We start from the raw sequence: 15,316 nt of genomic DNA on the forward strand, positions 1-15,316 counted from the left end.
TCCCCTTGAGGTCTTGGTGCGGTTAGTCCTGGGAACAGAGTCAAGGAAGTAGTAACTACTGTTCTGGGCACTTTGACTCTGACCAGTGATTTGTATCACCCCTGCCAGTGTTGGAGCGTAGAGAGGCTTAACTCTTCACATAAATCCATTCTGAGGTGGGGCTTTCACCCTTCCAAGGAAAATGAAACAAAAGAAAAGTGAGAACAACTTTTTCAAAACAGAATCACATTTAGTAGTGCCTCTGAATTACATACAGCACCATTTCTGAAAACTAGGATGCATTTCCCTCAGCAGAAATAACCACTGCTTCCAGCAAATTTAATTCCTTCTGCATATCTTCATTGTTTCTCACTTTTCTCTCACTCTCTTTTGCCGCGGGCACTGCTTTTCGTCTTAAAAGCAAGTTCTGTGCCTGTGGTTCTTCTGACCCTCATTCCTTGTGGGATCATTATCTAAGAATGGATGTCTAGTCCATTTTTAATCCCACTGACTTTCTGAAATAGAGAGGGTGGAGAAGGTCCAGTCAAAATGTTGTGTGTAAACCAGTTCATTCTCTCGAGTACTGAGGATTAATTGTAAACATCACAGAATGGTGGGGAAACTGAGCAAATTAAAAGTAGTCTCACATAGTCCAAAATATAATCAAAGTTTCAGTGGTGCAGAACGTGATTCTGTTGTCTATTAAACAATGCTTCACAGAGTCACAGAATGGTTGAGGTTGGAAGGGACCCCTGGAGGTCATCTGGTCCAACCTCCCTGCTCAAGCAGGGCCACGTACAGCCAGTTGCCCAGAACTATGTCCAGACAGCTTTTGAATATCTCCAAGAATGGAGACTCCACAACGTCTCTGGGCAACCTGCACCAGTGCTCTATCACCCTTACATAAGGGTTTATGCCCTTACTTTATAAAATAAAAGGAATAACTTAGAAGTTCTCTGGTCTGTTGATAAGAAAATGAAACTCACCAAAATGACAAAAATATGTACCGTGACAGTTTGGGAAACTAACATTTTTTAAATGGGCAGCTTTTTATTTGCCTTTTGTTACAGTTGAGGTTATAGTCAAACTGTAAACTGATAGGATTTTCACTGTTCTTGTCAAGATTTGTCTGATGCTTTGATGGACCTGAAGGAATAACATAGCCCATGCTTAAGTGGAACTTTCAGTTTCATAAAGAGCTAATTGAGTGAAGTGTATTTATCATACGTCTGAAACGGAGACTGCCATGAGCGCGTCTTGGGGGAAAACAAAAAAGAATTGCTTGAATTAAGTATCCAGTTCTACTAATTTGCTAATATGCTAGAATATAATTCAGAACATTTCATACAAGTATTTCTGCAAAATACAGTGATTTTTTGTGAACATTAGAATGAGCAAGAAATGAGATTGTGCTTCTAGGAAAGTTATAAAGTTAATCTCTGAATAACTTATCTCTGGAGACTAGTACAGTGGTATAATACATCACCTCTCATAAGAGAATGAGCAAACATTTTCATTAGTTTATCACAGGAACATGGATGTTTTGGTCAGAAGGGAACATTGATGACCATGTTATCCAACTGCCCACTTCAAGTAGGACTGTTGCTGACCCTGGAACAGATAGGCTTTGTGTCTTCCAACTGCTCTGGTTCCAACACTGCATTACAATACCCTTGAAAGAGAGTCTTCCTGATGTGCAGTCTCAATCCTCCAAGCCACAGTTTCTGGCCATTGCTCACTGCTTTGTCATCTCATAGTAATAAGAGTTTAGCTTCATGTTTTAACCTGCTGTTCATCAAAACAAACAAGACCAGCTCTCTCAAGTCACCCTGAAGGTCAGTGTTGTAAGCCACCGACCGCTTGTACCTGCTCCAGTGTTTCAGCATCCCTCTTAGAGTACCCCAAATTGTGTCTCAGGTGCAGCCTCTCCAGCTCTGAGTAGAGAAGGGATAATAACTTCCCTTGATCTGCTGACTAACCTTCTCCTTAGTAGTAGGAGGCAGTTTGCCTTACTGATGGCAGGAACACATTCATCCAGTTATCATCCAGGTAGCTCCAGGCCATCCAGACCCAGAGCACAATGTAGTTCCCAGATCCTTCTTCTCAGCCAGCCACTCTACAGACTGCCTGGACGCATGGAGCTATTCTGCACCAGGTGTGAAACTTTGTAATTTCCTTTTCCAACTTCCTGAAGGTTCTGCTGACTCAGTCTTTAAGTTTATCAGAATCTTTCCGGTTTAATACTCTACCATTCAATGTGTCAAACATAGCTTTTCTCTTGTCCACGTAGCCAGTCATTTCATTACAGAAGGCATGCCTTTGATACCCTTTACCTGCATTAAATAACTGACTGGTATTAGTGAGTTCTAAATCACTCACAACAAGTTTCTCTGCATATATTTAATGTTTTCTCTCTTAAGAGTATGATTTCTTCATAACTGTGAGGCTTTGATACTATGCATTTCTCAGAACAAAAAATATAGTTAAGCTCAGATGATGATTGTTGTCATCAGGAGCAAAATCCAAACTTAGTCACCACCTTCTTAAATCTCCACAAGCGCATGACATCATTGGATTTCACCTGCCTCCTGCAAAGACAAACAGAAATAAATACTGGAAGGTGCATATCCATTGGTCAGAAGTTGCTCTGTTTCATAGGGTTTGTGCCAAGTGACCACCATGTTATAGATCACTGTAAAGCATTGTTGTGAAGTTGTGTTAGTGGGCTGTGGAGTCCCCAACACTGCAGGTATGGAAAAGGAAGTTAAGACAAACATCAACTCAGAATAGTGTAGATATCATTGATTCTGCTTTGAGAGAGGTGATAGACTAGATGTTCCTTTGAGGTTCCTTCTTCTCCATTGATTCTTTCAATTCTTCTGTAATCCAAGGTAAATATGTGTTATGCAAACATCTGGTAGAAGAAAGGCTGAAACAGCAAAGTAAGAATGACAATGAGAATACAAAATGGCTAAAGGAAAGAAAGTATGCTCCTGTAGTTCAACAAACTGAGCAGACACTAAAGAAAATACGTGACTATTTGTTTTTTTCCTTTAGAGACATATGGAAGGAAACAAGAAAAAACATAGAAAAGAAAGAACATGTATTATCCAAGTTGCATTAATAATTCGTTTTGTTTTACCATCCAAATTCAGATTTCTTTAAAAAATAGTATAGTTTTCCCCAAGAAGAATAGTGTAGCTGTGCTGAAAATGTGATTTTTGCTTGCTATTCAAATGGTGCCTTATTGAATTAAATTTATAAAATGAAGGAGAGAAACACTACAACACCGAACAGGTGGCTTCACCATGAAAATTAGGTTGTCACATTTAACCATATTTTACAGGTTAGATGGAAATATAATGACAGCATAGAAAAATGTAAGAAGGATAGAGAGTCATAGTGAAAACAGTGCTGAAGCATGTCGGTAATTGTGTGTTTTACTGAAGCGTACTGCACTGCTAAGACTTCAGTGTGAGCACGTTTCAGGGGGAACAAGAACAAAAGTACATGGTATTATATGCAGTTACTACAGAACACATAAATATTAACTCATTAAAGTAATACAGAAAAACATCAAATCAGTGTTATACTGGGATGCAAGAAGACGAGTAAACACTTGTTGCAGAAAGGATGCCTCCCTAAAAAGTCCAAGAGTGAGCCATATGCATACCAGCTGCAAGACACCTCATAATATTCATGAAAGGTACAGTATTTTGCAGTATTGATCAAAACATTTAACATTTTGCACTAGCTCAAAGAATGTTACTTGAACACTCTGCTCACTACTTATTTTTCAGGGGTTCCAAAGCATGGAAGATTTTGAAGGACTTCAAATGTTTGGACCTCATAATTGTTTGCAGGTAATACAAACTACTCAGTATTCCAATACAGTGTTGCTCTGTATGGTCTTAACCTATAGCCTGATTTCTGATAACCTACCAAATCACATTTTCATTTTCAGGATATTTTATTTCTTTTGTGCTTTTCAAGGCAAATTTATAGCATGTAGTTTGCAGCTGCTGGACTGTGTTCAGAGTTCAGCAGCTACAAAGTCCATATTTCTTGTCTCTTCTCCTTTGTTTCATAACTTCCTCTTTCCTCCACAAGTGAACGTGAACCTATCTATTTCATAGAGGTGGTATAGGAAGATGGGAAGGACAATTCTAGCTTGAAAAAAAAAGAGGAATTTTGCCTGCATTGTTCAAAGAAAGGTCAATGGATTCAGACCAGCTACAGTTATGTGAGGATGTATCGAGTTAAGAAAACATTTCTTTTGAACTCTAATTTGCAAACCACTGAATTTTTAACACTGTGACACAGTGATTGTCCCAGATGTGCGGTTCACCTCCAGACTACCAGATCTGCCCGTGAGCCAAGTGTTGAAACTGCCATCAAGTTGATAGAGGTCTAGTCAAGACAGGCAGTGGAGCCCAGTGAGATCTTTGGCTAAATGCTTTGCCTTTAGATGCCCACTTTATGATTAGAATCATAGGATCATAGAATTGTCTAGGTTGGAAGAGACCCTTGGGATCATCGAGTCCAACCATCTACCCTACTCTACAAAGTTCTCCCCTACACCATATCCCCCAACACCACATCTAAACGTCTCTTAAACACATCCAGGGATGGTGACTCAACCACCTCTCTGGGCAGTCTATTCCAATGCCCGACCACTCTTGCTGTGAAAAATTCTTTCTTAATGTTCAGTCTAAATCTACCCTGTTGGAGCTTGAAGCCATTCCCTCTTGTTCTGTCATTAATTACTTGAATATCATCATTAATTAAATTAATGGACCGAGCATTCAATGAAGTTGCCTACATATGGACATCTCATAGTGTATGAGATGCCAGAGGATGTCCAAGACATCCTCCTGAGGATGGCAGGTAAGACAGAAATTTGTAGGGGATGCATACCCTGCTGGAGCAGCAGCGGGAATCATGGCAAAATCCTCCAAGGCAATGCAGATGGCACTACCCATCTCGGTACAACCAATTTCATTGAGTCCTAGACCTCCACTGATTGTGAGGGAAGCCTGGACACATGATTCACATGTAGGCACCAAGAGAGAGCACGTAAGTGTACGTGTCTACAATAAGAAGTCAAATCCTACCCAAGATTTTAAAATAGACAACTTTGCAATTCTGAAAACTTCATGGCACCTGCCTTCTTTTTCAAAAGTCCCTGAAGAACTGCAACTCTGGGTGCCTAAACATCTGAAAAATATCCAGTTCCTGAGTTGCAAGGAAGACAAAGAGTGGCTTTTATGCTGGTAGAGAGGCTGTCAAAAGTAGCCACGGCCTTTTCAGTACAGCATCTTTGTCTCTGGAAATACAAAAAAAAAAATAAATTTACAGTTACTTGATAACAATTTCTTATCTCTGTGCAATACAAGTGGTATTTCATTATTTCTCTGTTGAGTCCAGTAGGAGCTGCAGGGCTTCCAGAGTTATTGAAAGTGAAGCAATGGATGTAGATTTTAAATACGGATTTAGGAAGCTAACTTAGGCAGAGATCATAGACAGTCCTGACAGTCTTTCTACAGGTACTACCCTTTCTACATGCCCATTCTGTATGGTATATGGTTAAGCAGATTTTATTATACCATTAATAATCGAATAAGCCATCTTGTTCATTTATCAAGTAAAGAATTTATTGTTTGAGCAGTTAGTGTTGTCTTTTATTATGGACAGTAAGAGTTTACGTAACTTGGGATTCAAGTAATCTGTGTACAAGGACATGAAAAGTTTATGTGCAAGTCACTTTTTGATGTCAGGAAGATCATTTCTAACTGTTAAAAGCAGAGCACAATAATTCATATTTACAGGAAAAAAGGTACGTTACCCTCTTTGTCACAGCAAGAAGCCTCTATATAGAAGTCAGACCCCAGAACTCCCCATTGTCTCTGCTGGAAAAAACTGGATTGTCATTTTAATGGAGTTAGGTAGGATCTATTTTTAGAAACTAATTTTTATCTTTTGGTTTTTTTTACAAGTAAATTGCACAGGTATTCAAATGATACTTCTGTTGTCTTTTGACAGTGTTATGTAGTATTGTCCTCCGTAACATAATGCTTAAAATCCATTGGTATTAAAACGTTCATGATCTAGCTAACATAACCTGTGTTTTATAAGATATACAGTAATTTTCTTAAATGGCATGATGCTTCAGTTCAGTGTAGTGTAACCTAACGCAATAATGAGTATAGCACAATGTATTTTTCTAGCATGCTAGTTATGATTGGCAGTGATGCCACTGACAAGCATTCTAAGCTTCTCATTTTTGTTCCAGATCTCACTTTGGATCCCTACTCTATCACTGACGTGTTTAAATCCAAAAGAAGGAGAAATAGTGAAGAAGAGTGAAAAACAAAGTCATAGTGAGAAAAGAATGCACGTGAGATGCCTTTTGCCATAAAGCATGGTCATCCCATGCCATCAAGGATAGCATTTATCCAAACCTTACAGAAGACTGGTGAATAGAGTGGTTGCGCCAATAGCATGGGGTGTTTTTTTTCATGTTTTCAAAATAATTGGAGATTCAATTCATTAAAAAGTATGAAATATTACCAGCTGGGTCTTGTGTGAGTTTCTCTGAATGATTGCATAGCACAAAATGAACAATAAGCTGTGCACTGTGTAAAGTTAAACTTGCAGCATTCCTGGAAAGTTAAATTATTTTTCCAAAGCTGAAATTCCATTTCTCAGACATTGGTGGAATTTTGTGAGCTCTTTTAGTGGAAACCTCTCTTTTTCTTAAGCAAATCCATTTCATTGTAGCCAGCAAAATAAAGATATGCATGCTCTGTTTAGCTGTAACGCACTTATTAACTGACAAATAATAATTTCTGCCAAAATAGTGTTTGCCAAAATTCAGCAAAAGCAAAATGAAACAAAAGAGCAATCAAGTGAAAAAACCCACACAACAAAATGCCGCAAGTTCAGTGCATTCAGCAGACATTTCATTCTACAGGCTATCATCAATGTGCAACTTTTCATTTCAAACCCTATAAGGTCCCAATTATGTAGAAGAACACTCTAAGATACACTGTAAGTCTTGAGTGTGTGCATAAACATTTTGCCACGTACAGCCCTGAAAGGGAGCTGCCCTAAAAGGATGGCTCTACTTGTACTATTCCCCTCTTTCTTGCTGAGAAGCTGCTTTTACTGCGGATTAGTGCATTGCTTGACCCTTTCCACACTTAGTGAGCTCTTGAGCGACCATAAATTCTACACCAAACTGTAAAAAACCTCAAAGATGGGCCTTGCTAAGGCATGGAGAAGGTTCATCAGATGACTGGTTATGTTGCAGAGCGGGGACCAGTGCCTTGAAAATATGTTTTCATGGGAAGTCCATTTTTGTTTTATTGTTGTCTGTTAAGCTGTGCGCTTGCTTCCCGGAAAGCAAGGCTGACTTGTCTGAACGTGCTACCTCAAAAATTATCATTTATACTGAAAACTCTATGTCATCATCATTATATTTCTTCATAGGGCCTGCACTAGACAACGCATGCTGAGCGGATCCTTTGAGGGGCAGCCTGCAAAGGAGAGGTCGATACTTAGTGTCCAGCATCATATAAGACAAGAACGCAGGTAAACATGGACAGAAAGGATGGTTTAAAAATATCCTTAAAATAAGGGTGATGAAAAGAATTAAATTTCAGCGATACCTAACGTGTGAAAAACTGAAATGACTTACTTGTGCAAAGAACTGAGTGCTAGATTCCTCATCATAACCATAATGAAATTCATTGTACTGTATAAATGGAAAAAATGCCTTTTTATTTCAAATGTCATTTCCTTCGCCAACTACAAAGCTATCAATTTAAACATCAGAAGGAAAGAAATTGGCTTATGTTAGACTGGATTGAAAACAATTGAAGAACATATAAGCTTCTGATGTTAGCAAGAGAAAAATGATAAGAATTTGAGATAGTGGGTGGCTGGAGAGCAGTGCTTTATAATGGCCATTCTATAAAGGTCAAAATTTCATCTTGAGATGTATCGTTAAATTGATTGTTTCAGGTCACTGAGACATGGTTCCAACAGCCAGCGAATCAGCAGAGGAAAATCTCTTGAAACGTTGACTCAAGATGTAAGTCCGCATGGAAATGATAGCTTCAATTTGAGAATAAAACAAATAAGAATATGTACTGTGTAATAAATGCTTGTGTAAGACTAGTGTCTCTCTATGATCTTGTTTACAATTTGTCTATTGAAATCTTGAAGCCATAAATCAAATACTGTCATTGCAGTAGAATTATTCTCAAAGTAATTGACATGGTTATTTCACTGATAGACTTACTGATTTTGAAATACATGCTCACATAGATTCACTGAAGCTGTAGACAATACATGAGGAACACAACAATTGCCACCCAGGACACCTTAAAAAGCCTTACTCTGGAATTACACAAATCACTCAGGCTGGCAAAACAACACTTCAGAATTTCTGATCGAAGTTTAACAGTATTTTTCAAACACAAGAACTGTCAGACAAAAGGACAGAGACTAAAAGGAAGAACAGTAATCACGAATTTCACTGTGCTGTATTTTTGTGCAGTTAAGTGCATTTTCAATTCTGCATATTCATATTTTGTGGATCACAGAATCACAGAATGGTCAGGGTTGGAAGGGACCTCTGGAAATCATCTAGTCCAACCCCCCTGCCCAAGCAGGTTCACCTACAGCAGGTTGCACAGGACGGCGTCCAGGCAGGTTTTGAATGTCTCCAGAGTGGGAGACTGCACCACCTCTCTGGGCAGCCTGTGCCAGTGCTCTGCCACCCTCAAAGTAAAGAAGTTCCTCCTCATGTTAAGATGGAACTTCCTATGTTCAAGTTTTTGCCCATTACCTGTTGTCCTATCCCTGGGCACCACTGAAAAAAGACTGTTCCCATCCCCCTGGCACCCTACCTTTAAGTATTTATAGGTATTGATAAGATCCCCCCTCAGTCTTCTTTTCTTTAGACTAAAAAGAGCCAAGTCCCTCAGCCTTTCCTCATAAGAGAGATGTTCTAACCCCCTAATCATCTTTGTAGCCCTTTGCTGGACCCTCTCCAGCAGATCCCTGTCCTTCTTGAACTGGGGACCCCAGAACTGGACACAATACTCCAAATGTGGCCTCACCAGTGCAGAGTAGAGGGAAAGGATCACCTCCCTCGACCTGCTGGCCACGCTCTTCTTGAGGCACCCCAGGATTCGCCTTCTTGGCCACCAGGGCACATTGCTGGCTCCTGGTCATCCTGTTGTCCACCAGGACTCCCAGGTCCCTTTCCATAGAGCTGCTCTCCAGCAGGTCAGCCCCAACCTGTACTGCTGCATGGGGTTATTCCTCCCCAGGTGCAGTACCCTACACTTGCCCTTGTTGAATTTCATAAGGTTCCTCTCTGCCCAACTCTCCAGCCTGTCCAGGTCACGCTGTAAGGCAGCACAGCCTTCCGGCGTGTCAGCCACTCCTCCCAGTTTTGTGTCATCAGCAAACTTGCTGATGGTACACTCTATCCCTTCATCCATGTCATTGTTGAATATATTGAACAGGACTGGACCCAGTACTGACCCCTGAGGGACACCACTCGTTACTAACCTCCAACCAGACTCTGCACCACTAACCACAACCCTCTGAGCTCTATCTGCCAGCCACTGTTCAATTCACTGCACTGTCCATTCATCTAACCCACACTTCCTAAGCTTGCCTGTGAGGATGATGTGGGAGACAGTGTCAAAAGCCTTGCTGAAGTCAAGGTAGACAACATCCACTGCCCTCAAGTCTCAAAGGGGGTCTCTGTGACTGAAAATTCAAATGGTGATATTAGTCCCTCTATTTCCAAACTTTGGTAGCCATTTTCTAGATGTGCTTCATACTTAGAAACAACTGGATAAGAAGTAATTCATGAATTGCCCTGCATGGTGGTAGAAAGAAACTGTAGGTTACTAATCTTTTAAAGCAAATGTGGCTTTTCTTGTGTCCAGTAGTAAGCGTAACACCCAGCATTACACCTCCAGGAGTGCTCCAAAGACTCACTTAGCTCTGAATAGTAATACGGATTGTCCCCTCCACTGGCTGAGCTCTGGCAAGCGTCCTCCCTCCCTCTCCCCCCTCCCTGCGCTCTGGGATCACCAACTGCATGTTCTGCCCAACTTCCTGCCTGGCAGCATGTGCAGGAGGCTTGAGAAGCTGAAAGCGTGTCCAAAGCCTTTTCTTTCCCAGTCTTTGCCCTTAGTAACTGCGATGGTATTCATTCCAGTTGAGAGGGGTCGGCTGAGCTTACAAGACCTTTGCTTTTAAAGTTGAAAGTTGCATTGGATGGGACTTCACGCATGAAATTAAACCTGAAATTAACCTTGATGAAAATAAGCAGCCTTGTGCTGTAGATAGAAAATACTGTACAATATGCTTGACTGAGTTGATGTGCAGTGCATTTGGAAATAAAGATTTTTCATTTGAACCTTTCTATGTAAAATACCATATCTTGCTTTCATCTGAAACATTAAAAAACAACAACCCACAGGCCTCGTTTAAAAGGAATCGTTTTGCTTCTAGCACTCCAACACAGTGAGATACAGGAATGCACAGAGAGAAGACAGTGAGATAAAGATGATCCAAGAAAAAAAAGAACAAGCTGAAATGAAAAGGTACTTAAAAATCAAAAGTCTGAGCGCACACTTTTCTGTATTAAGCATTCTTTGTATGATGTTAAAAGTATTGAGTCGTGATGAGAAAAGAACGAAGTGTAAGGGATATTTTTGCCAGGTATAATGCATATCACTCAATAATTTACGTTCTGTCTTTCAAAAGGAAAGTCCAAGAGGAGGAGCTGCGAGAGAATCATCCATATTTTGATAAACCACTTTTCATAGTTGGTCGTGAGCACAGATTCAGGAATTTCTGCCGAGTGGTGGTTCGAGCTCGCTTTAATGCGTAAGTTCATTCCATATCAACAATTGGTTCAGACGAGCGTTTGCTCTCACGTGCTCAGAAATCTAGCTATAACTTCTATTTTGAAAGAGAAACTGCGTATAATGTGGTCACCACAGGAGCTGGCAGTCAGTTGCCTAGGGTATAGCCTTGCTGTTGGAGGAGAGGAAGCAATAAAATGTTTGTGTCTGAGCAGTCTGCGATGCTGAGGTGGGACAAGACTGTGGGGAAACTGCAGGCATGACCTGAGAGGAAAGGGGGGTGTTTTACACCCCCATTTTTAGACTTTGGGGAATCAGCTTGCTATTCCCTTCCTATTCCTCATCATGACGTGGGAAGTCTTTATACACCAACAGTCACTCAAAGAATAGAAAAAGGTGAAGAGAAATTAATCCCACTGCGGTCACCCAAAGGCTCCTTAGCCTATAATTAGAGACTCTGAATGGGAGGGGGTGTTCAGCTGTGGGAGATAAAAGGAGAAGAGCTGAGAGCACAAGCAGCTTTTAAACCTCTGTCTATGGCTGGTACCCTAATTTTGGAGAGTAAATGCATGTCACCTCGCAGACAGACAACGTAAGACAGAAGGTAGCTCAAGGCTATGAGCCTGGCGCTTGGAAGACCTGGTTTCAGCACCTGCTTTACTATTGATTTTCTCTATGCCCTTCAGCAAATTACTTCTAGGTAGAACAACAGGAAGGTTAGATATTCAGTTTTACAATACCCATACTTAAGGTGTTCTGCCACCTATGTAGAAGCCTGTCCTTGAGTTAGGTGCCTACTTTTCTGTGCAACTGCTAACCTGATTGCGGTGCGCTGCTCCGTGAAGCAGTTGCAAATTAAAACAGCAAAACAAAACACAAGACTTGCGTGCCCATCCACTTGTCAAATACATGTCAGTGCCTCTTAGCATTGTGGAGTGCCTGAGGGTAACAGGATATTTAGATTATCAACAATTTAATTAAAATGTTTGCAATTATAAGAGTAAACTGATTTTGTTAAGCAGCCATTGTTTTGTTTATTTAAATCCTAAAACTACTTTATTCATTGTCCCACCCAGCTTGCCAAATAAGATATTCCAGCCATCTTTTTCAAACTGATAGGATACCTATTTGTTCTAGTAAAAAAGGCCAAAGAGTGCCACTATATACAAATGTGGGGAAGAGACAGGAGCTTAGGAAGCCAGAAAAGTCAGTGGGTTCAGTGGGAAGGCACCAAAACCAGTATATTCTGTATACTGAGCGGTGTAAGTGGGTGAACCTGGTCTGTGGAAGATGCCTCTTGTCCTCCTTGCATGCACCTTGGATTCTTGTAATTCATAACCATGACATCTCTTCTGGTGGTAATGCCTCAAGTTAGGTCAGTCCATTTTTCGCTTTAAGCTCAGCGAGGAATTGGTGGCAGTTTCTCATCCCAGTAGCTAGAGCCCTCACATGGGACACAGGGTACCTCAGTGCAGATCCTGTCTCGGCATGGTTTGCTACAAGAATTTGAAAGATAGGTAAAAGGTGCCCCTAACCACTGGGGCAGAGGCAGCTTCTTGGATAGGATTCTTGTCGTTTCTGCTGCTGAAGCCATACTGCTTTGCATAAAAAAGTCTAAATAATTGCTGGGGCAAGAACTTAACTCATGTCACTTAGATACGTACTTATTACTTACAGAGTGGTTCTCACTCTCTCTGGCTGCCTGATGGGTGTTTGGATATGGTAGGTGAAGCACGGCAATTTCATAGGAAAATTCAGATATGGAGAATCTGGAAACATTCATCAGAAAATGACTGAAGAATTAGTAAAAGAAATAGGGCTCATGGAAGGATTTTTTGTGTGTCAACTGAGGATATGGCCCAAGAGGTTTTGTAGAAAGGACTCCTGAGGAAGCACTTTGGAACATAAAATTTAATAGCAGGTTATCCCCCCCCAAAGCAAAATACAAAATTAAGTCCTTGCTTGCAAAAGCGAGACCCCAGAAAAACAGCAGTTTAAAGAGTTGTTAGAGGAATTACAGGTAGGCCACGAATTAAGTGATACAAGCTGTGTTGATATGATGACTAAAATTGCATAGAATTAAATGGAACTTATACAGACATTTAAAATTAAGCCAAGATAAAATGTAGCCTTGATTACTTTGAGGTGATGGATGCATGGTATAATTATAATGCTGACTAAAATAAAATGGAAATGACTGTATCTTTTCTTCTTTTTATAGTTCTAAAACAGATCCTGTTACTGGAGCTGTGAAAAATACCAAATACCATCAGCTTTAGTAAGCACTGCTAAAGTAACTTTGCTTGGTCACATAAGCCTGCAGTATAAGTGTGTGAGCACACACATGCATGTACGTGTGCATGTGTGCATGCACAAGTGTATTTCTTTTCCCCAAAAAGCTTTTTCTTTCCATGGAGTTCTTTGGGGAGGAGGATGAATAGGAAGAGGATCTTTTTATCAGACTTTTCTTCTTCACTTGCATGCAACTTCCCTAGTTTTACTGCACATTTCTGAAATACTGAAATCTTTGGCACTCCTCAGCTTAATTTATTTTTCATAGGAAAGCGCTTAACTGTGGTGTAGACACAATTCAAGGGACACAGCACTCTTGGAGACCTTGTAATGGTTATCCTTATGTATTGTTCACAGTGACTTGCTGGGTTTGGTTACTTACCTGGACTGGGTCATGATCATCGTTACTATATGCTCCTGCATTTCCATGATGTTCGAATCCCCTTTTAGAAGAGTCATGCATGCTCCAACACTCCAGGTACTGTCGGTCAAACATTTTACATTTAATGAAGCGCAATCACCTTGGTTTTCTCCACTGCCTATTCCTAGACTGTGACTTTTCTCTGCTTTGATTTTCAGATTGCTGAATATGTTTTTGTAATATTCATGAGCATTGAGCTTAATCTGAAGATTATGGCAGATGGCTTGTTTTTTACGCCAACAGCTGTTATTAGGGACTTTGGAGGAGTTATGGACATATTTATATATCTTGTAAGTTTTTATATTTACGGGAATTTTCTGTAGCATTCTTAATTTTGATCTTTTTGGATATATAAATGTTTCTTAATGTTAAAGTGTCTGACCTTGCTTCAATATTTTTATGCAGGAGAAACTTTATTTCATCTATTTCTTATCTGTTCATTGCTTCCTCCCCTCTTGACAGTTCTTCTGCTTTGTATAAGATGTTTGAAAAGCCTCTACCATTTGACAGAAGGGCACATCCTTGTTGCTGGTGTTGCTATGGGAGAAAGACAGCAAAGCAGCGTCTTTCTATATTCCACACCTATCAGGACTGGTTCTCAGGAAAAAATTGTTCTACCGTTTTCTTTGTCTCCTGGAAATTTCTTGCATTCCATTCAAATAGAAGAGAAGGGGGCCCTTTTCCCCTTCACATAGGACAATAAACACCACAGAATGTGTCAAAACCAGTGCTCAGTGTAATACAGTATGAAATATTTTCTAACTGAGGAAATTACTAAGCAAAATGGCTTTGATGGATTTAGATTAAATCTTTCAGAGATTAATCCACCAGACAGATGTGCTGCATAAAATTTGTCACGATCAATTTGTATCAAAGATTCCATTGTTAGCATAAATAAAAATATGCATATTTATATAAAACTCTTACTGTAGTATGCATAATGAGCATGTGCATTAGTTTCTGGAAATCCCTCTGAATCCCTCTGGTTGTCTGAAGGAAAATTTAAGTGGCGTAGTTTGGATATTCCAAATGTGCCTGTGGTGGTCTTAAAAGAATATGAAAAAAAACTCAGAAGCAAGAGCAAATCTTTTTGTTTTGGTGGGGCAGCTGCCTTTTACCACTGTTGTTTTTAACAAGCCATGTGATGTTTTAAATCCTATTAGTGGTATCAGCTTGATACTCCATGCTTTGTGCACTTACCTCTTTGTAACACTCACACCTCTGGCCCCCTAGAATAACACTGGCTTTATAAATACTTTTTTAAAAATAAGAAGTAATTAACAGACTTTATCATCAATGACCTTCTTTCAGAGATTGTTCAGGCTACAAGAGACAACTGGGCTGCTTGAAAACACTTCCGAATGCGAAATAATTGTGTGATAAAAACCACACGGTGACAAAAACTACTTATGCCTGTAACAAAGTGGTAGGAAAAACTGGCAGGGAAACTGTTACCAGACTTTGCAGGTGAGGATGTCTCAGTTTCAGGACAGAATCTCTGCTTGAAATGAGAAGAGGGGAGAGAGATGATGCTGCCTGCTCCAAGAGTATAGTTCAAGTCCCTGCTCTGGAACAGCCAATTTGATTTCTTCTTTTGGAACTTTTCCATCTGCTGAAAAGAATAAAACAGATTTTGAGTCAAAGGGGAAGACAGAGGCTGAAGCTGATGCCCATTAGTTAGGACAATCAGCCAGGGCACTTTTTCTAAATTAGGCTTTTTTTGCCT

General features: G+C 40.1%; 1 protein-coding gene across 2 annotated transcripts in view; it reads left to right on the forward strand.

The window, feature by feature from the left end:
* The window catches only part of NALCN (sodium leak channel, non-selective), a gene marked incomplete at both ends in the record, with an annotated part of 351,928 nt that overhangs the window by 307,443 nt on the left and 29,169 nt on the right, over positions 1-15,316 (forward strand). For both annotated transcript variants that reach the window (XM_082482102.1, XM_082482103.1), the window contains 7 exons: positions 7,471-7,572; positions 8,005-8,074; positions 10,522-10,613; positions 10,777-10,899; positions 13,099-13,155; positions 13,527-13,647; positions 13,749-13,880. In XM_082482102.1, coding sequence (XP_082338228.1) covers positions 7,471-7,572; positions 8,005-8,074; positions 10,522-10,613; positions 10,777-10,899; positions 13,099-13,155; positions 13,527-13,647; positions 13,749-13,880 — 697 coding nt within the window. The remainder of the gene's footprint in view (positions 1-7,470; positions 7,573-8,004; positions 8,075-10,521; positions 10,614-10,776; positions 10,900-13,098; positions 13,156-13,526; positions 13,648-13,748; positions 13,881-15,316) is intronic.

This window comes from Vanellus vanellus (genome assembly GCF_965231255.1).
Source record: "Vanellus vanellus genome assembly, chromosome: 1".
NCBI lineage: Eukaryota > Metazoa > Chordata > Aves > Charadriiformes > Charadriidae > Vanellus > Vanellus vanellus.